This window comes from Argentina silus (genome assembly GCF_951799395.1).
Source record: "Argentina silus genome assembly, chromosome: 1".
Classification (NCBI taxonomy): domain Eukaryota; kingdom Metazoa; phylum Chordata; class Actinopteri; order Argentiniformes; family Argentinidae; genus Argentina; species Argentina silus.
In genome coordinates, this window is record NC_139655.1 from 598,257 (window position 1) to 602,386 (window position 4,130).

At 46.1% G+C, this 4,130-nt stretch overlaps 1 protein-coding gene across 2 annotated transcripts in view; it reads left to right on the forward strand.

Annotated features, from left to right (window-relative positions):
* LOC310803538 (F-box/WD repeat-containing protein 7-like) overlaps positions 1–2,856 on the forward strand; it is a 22,557-nt gene extending 19,701 nt beyond the window's left edge. For both annotated transcript variants that reach the window (XM_083668358.1, XM_083668359.1), the window contains 3 exons: positions 1–5; positions 383–593; positions 1,516–2,856. The exon at positions 1–5 is cut by the window's left edge and continues 221 nt beyond it. In XM_083668358.1, the coding sequence (XP_083524484.1) occupies positions 1–5; positions 383–593; positions 1,516–1,790 (491 nt within the window). In that variant the 3' untranslated portion in view covers positions 1,791–2,856. The remainder of the gene's footprint in view (positions 6–382; positions 594–1,515) is intronic.
* Positions 2,857–4,130: the final 1,274 nt, after the last annotated feature.

Below are 4,130 nucleotides of genomic sequence, written 5' to 3' on the forward strand. Positions count from 1 at the left end.
TACAGGTAGGACACACACACACACACACACACACACACACACACGCTGCAGGGACACACACACACTACAGACACACACGCTGCAGGAACCACACACACACTACAAACACACTGCAGACACACACACACGCTGCAGGGACACACCAACAGAGTCTACTCACTACAGGTAGGACACACACACACACACACGCTGCAGGGACACACACACACTACAGACACACACGCTGCAGGAACCACACACACACTACGAACACACTGCAGACACACACACACTGCGGCTATAGACCCCCGTCTCTCTCTCTGTGTCAGTGTTTAAATGGTGAAGTAACCCTCTGTGTGTGTGTGTGTGTGTGTGTGTGTGTGTGTGTGTGTGTGTGTGTCAGTTTGACGGCGTGTACGTGGTGAGCGGCTCGTTGGACACGTCCATCCGTGTGTGGGACGTGGAGTCGGGGGGGTGTGTCCACACGCTGACCGGCCACCAATCGCTGACGAGCGGCATGGAGCTGAGGGACAACATCCTGGTCTCTGGGAACGCCGACTCCACCGTCCGCGTGTGGGACATCAAGACGGGCCAGTGTCTACAGACCCTACAAGGTGTGTGTGTGTGTGTGTGTGTGTGTCAGGGCTGATAGACAGTTGTATAGCAGTCATGGTTCAGTTCAGAGGTTGTGAGGTTGATGAGTGTATTTAGCAGAGAAGTCTAAACCTAACACACACTACACACACACACACTACACATAACTAACACACACACTACACATAACTAACACACACTACACACACACACACACACTACACATAACTAACACACACACACTACACATAACTAACACACACACACAGTACACATCACTAACACACACACACACACTACACATCACTAACACACACACACACACACAGTACACATAACTAACACACACTACACATAACTAACACACACTACACACACACACTACACATAACTAACACACACACACACACTACACATAACTAACACACACACACTACACATAACTAACACACACACTACACACACACACACTACACATCACTAACACACACACACTACACATAACTAACACACACTACACACACACACAGTACACATCACTAACACACACACACACTACACATCACTAACACACACACACACACACACACACTACACATCACTAACACACACACACAACACATCACTAACACACACACACACACACACACACACACACACTACACATCACTAACACACACACACACTACACATCACTAACACACACACACACACACACACAACACATCACTAACACACACACACACTACACATCACTAACACACACACACAAACACACACTACATATCACTAACACACACACACACTACAGGGACACACCAACTAACTTATTTTATTTCTGTCCCTCCCTCCCACTCTCCCCCCCTCCCTCCCCTCCCCTCCCCTCCCCCCCACTCTTCCCTCCACCCAACCCCTCCCTTCTCTCCCCCCTCCCTCCCCCAGGTCCCCATAAGCACCAGAGTGCAGTGACGTGCCTCCAGTTCACCCGCTCCCTGGTGGTCTCCAGCTCTGACGACGGCACGGTGAAGCTGTGGGACCTGCGGTCGGGGGAGTGGCTCCGCGACGTGGTGGCGCTGCAGAGCGGGGGCAGCGGGGGCGTGGTCTGGCGCCTGCGCGTCTCCAACACCCGCCTGGTGTGCGCCGTGGGCAGCCGCAACGGCACGGAGGAGACCAAGCTGCTGGTGCTGGACTTTGACCTCACCGACCAGCAGAAGTGAGGGTTAGGTCATCGGACAGGGACAGGGAGAGGGGAGTGAGGTCATCGGACGGAGGGAGGGAGGAAGGGACGGACGGATGGAGGGGGGAGTGAGGTCATCGGACGGGGACAGGGAGGGACGGACGGATGGAGGGGGGAGTGAGGTCATCGGACGGGGACAGGGAGGGACGGACGGATGGATGGATGGAGGGGGAGTGAGGTCATCGGAGAGGAGACCAAGCTGCTGGTGCTGGACTTTGACCTCACCGACCAGCAGAAGTGAGGCGGGGGGTTCTATGAAAGGACTATGTTGGATCCCCCCACCTGAGGGAGGACTTGGTGACATTGTACAGGGAATACCACCTTCTCCTCTTCCTCTTCCTCCTCCTCCTCCTCCCCCTCCTCTTCCTCCTCCTCCTCCCGTCCCCTGGTCTCCACCACCACCACCTCTCTGGTCTCGCTACCCTGGAGAGAAACCTAACCACAGGCCCTCCAACCAGGCCAGAGAACCCCAACCCTCCCACCAAACACCAGTCTGGAGACACAGAGAACCCCAACCCTCCCACCAAACACCAGTCTGGAGACACAGAGAACCCCAACCCTCCCACCAAACACCAGTCTGGAGACACAGAGAACATGAAAGGACTGACTGACTGGCTGGTTGACTGCTTGGCTGTCTGACTGACATCCTAAAGGCCAAGTAGCTGAGTAGCTCCCCCGGTGGTGTGGAGGGTTAGGGTTAGACTGCTGCTGTATGTGAGGTCTGAGAGCATGCTGGAGGATACTAGGGCTGGACCTCCAATACTGTTACACTGCTTATTCTCCTCATCTCCTCTCCTTCATATAACAAGGAAAGGACGCTTCCAAGGAGTGTTGAGACCCGGCCCGTGCTGCATCACACTGGACCCAGTGTTGAGACCCGGCCCGTGCTGCATCACACTGGACCCACAGACTGCTGCTGGACTCATCAACTGAGGAATGACTTCTGTGAAATAATGTTTAATATTGTAAATATAGAGGATGTAAATAATGATGTTTTTTTTTATAAGAAAAGAGAGAATATTGTTCTGAGCTTCATACGGAGCGCTGGGGAGGGGAGGGGAGGGGAGGGGGGGGGGGGGGGCGGAGGGGAGGGGAGGGGGGGGGGGGGGCGGAAATAAAGATGTTGACTTTTCTAAACCTTGACGTGGCTGACTCCTTTCTGTCTGTCTGTCTGTCTGTCTGTCTGTCTGTCTGTCTGACTCCTTTCTGAACTGGCTGGATTTAAGGTCTGTCTGTCTGTGGTTGTAACCATATGACCATGGTCCTCTATGCCTCAGTTGGTAGAGCATAGCGCTAACAATGCTTAGGTTGTGGGTTTGATTCCCGCTGGGACCATCTATACTGACATGTATGCAGCGTCAGCTAAAGCGTCAGTAAATGGAGTGTATTATATATGACTACTGCTGCTATTATTATATAGTATTATTATAATATGGTATCAGCTAAATGGAGTGTATTATATATGACTACTGCTGGACCAAGTAACAATGGACTCAATGTCACTCTGCCTTTTTCAATTTACTAAACGACTGTATAAAGCATTATTGCCACAAGAATAATACTTACTATATAATACTATATGGTATTACTACAGTATATGGTATTATTACTATATGGTATTATTATATGGTATTATATGGTGTTACTATATGGTATTATTACTATATGGTGTTACTATATGGTATTATTACTATATTGTATTAATATGGTATTATTACTATATGGTATTATTACTATATGGTGTTACTATATGGTATTATTACTATATTGTATTAATATGGTGTTGTTATATGGTATTATTATATAGTATTACTATATGGTATTATTATTATATGGTGTTATTATATGGTATTATTACTATATGGTGTTATTATATGGTATTATTATTATATAGTATTACTATATGGTATTATTATTATATGGTATTATTACTATATTGTATTAATATGGTATTATTATTATGTGGTGTTATTATATGGTATTATTAATATATGGTGTTATTATTATATGGTATTATTATGGTAGTATTACTATATGGCATTATTATTGTATGGTATTATTATTATATGGTATTATTACTATGGTATTATTATTATATAGTATTATTATTATATGGTATTATTATTATATGGTATTACTATATGGAATTATTACTATATGGTATTACTGTATGGTATTATTATTATATGGTATTATTACTATATGGTATTATTACTATATGGTATTATTATTATATGGTATTACTATATGGTATTATTATATAGTATTATTACTATATGGTATTACTATGGTATTATTACTATATGGTATTAATATGGTA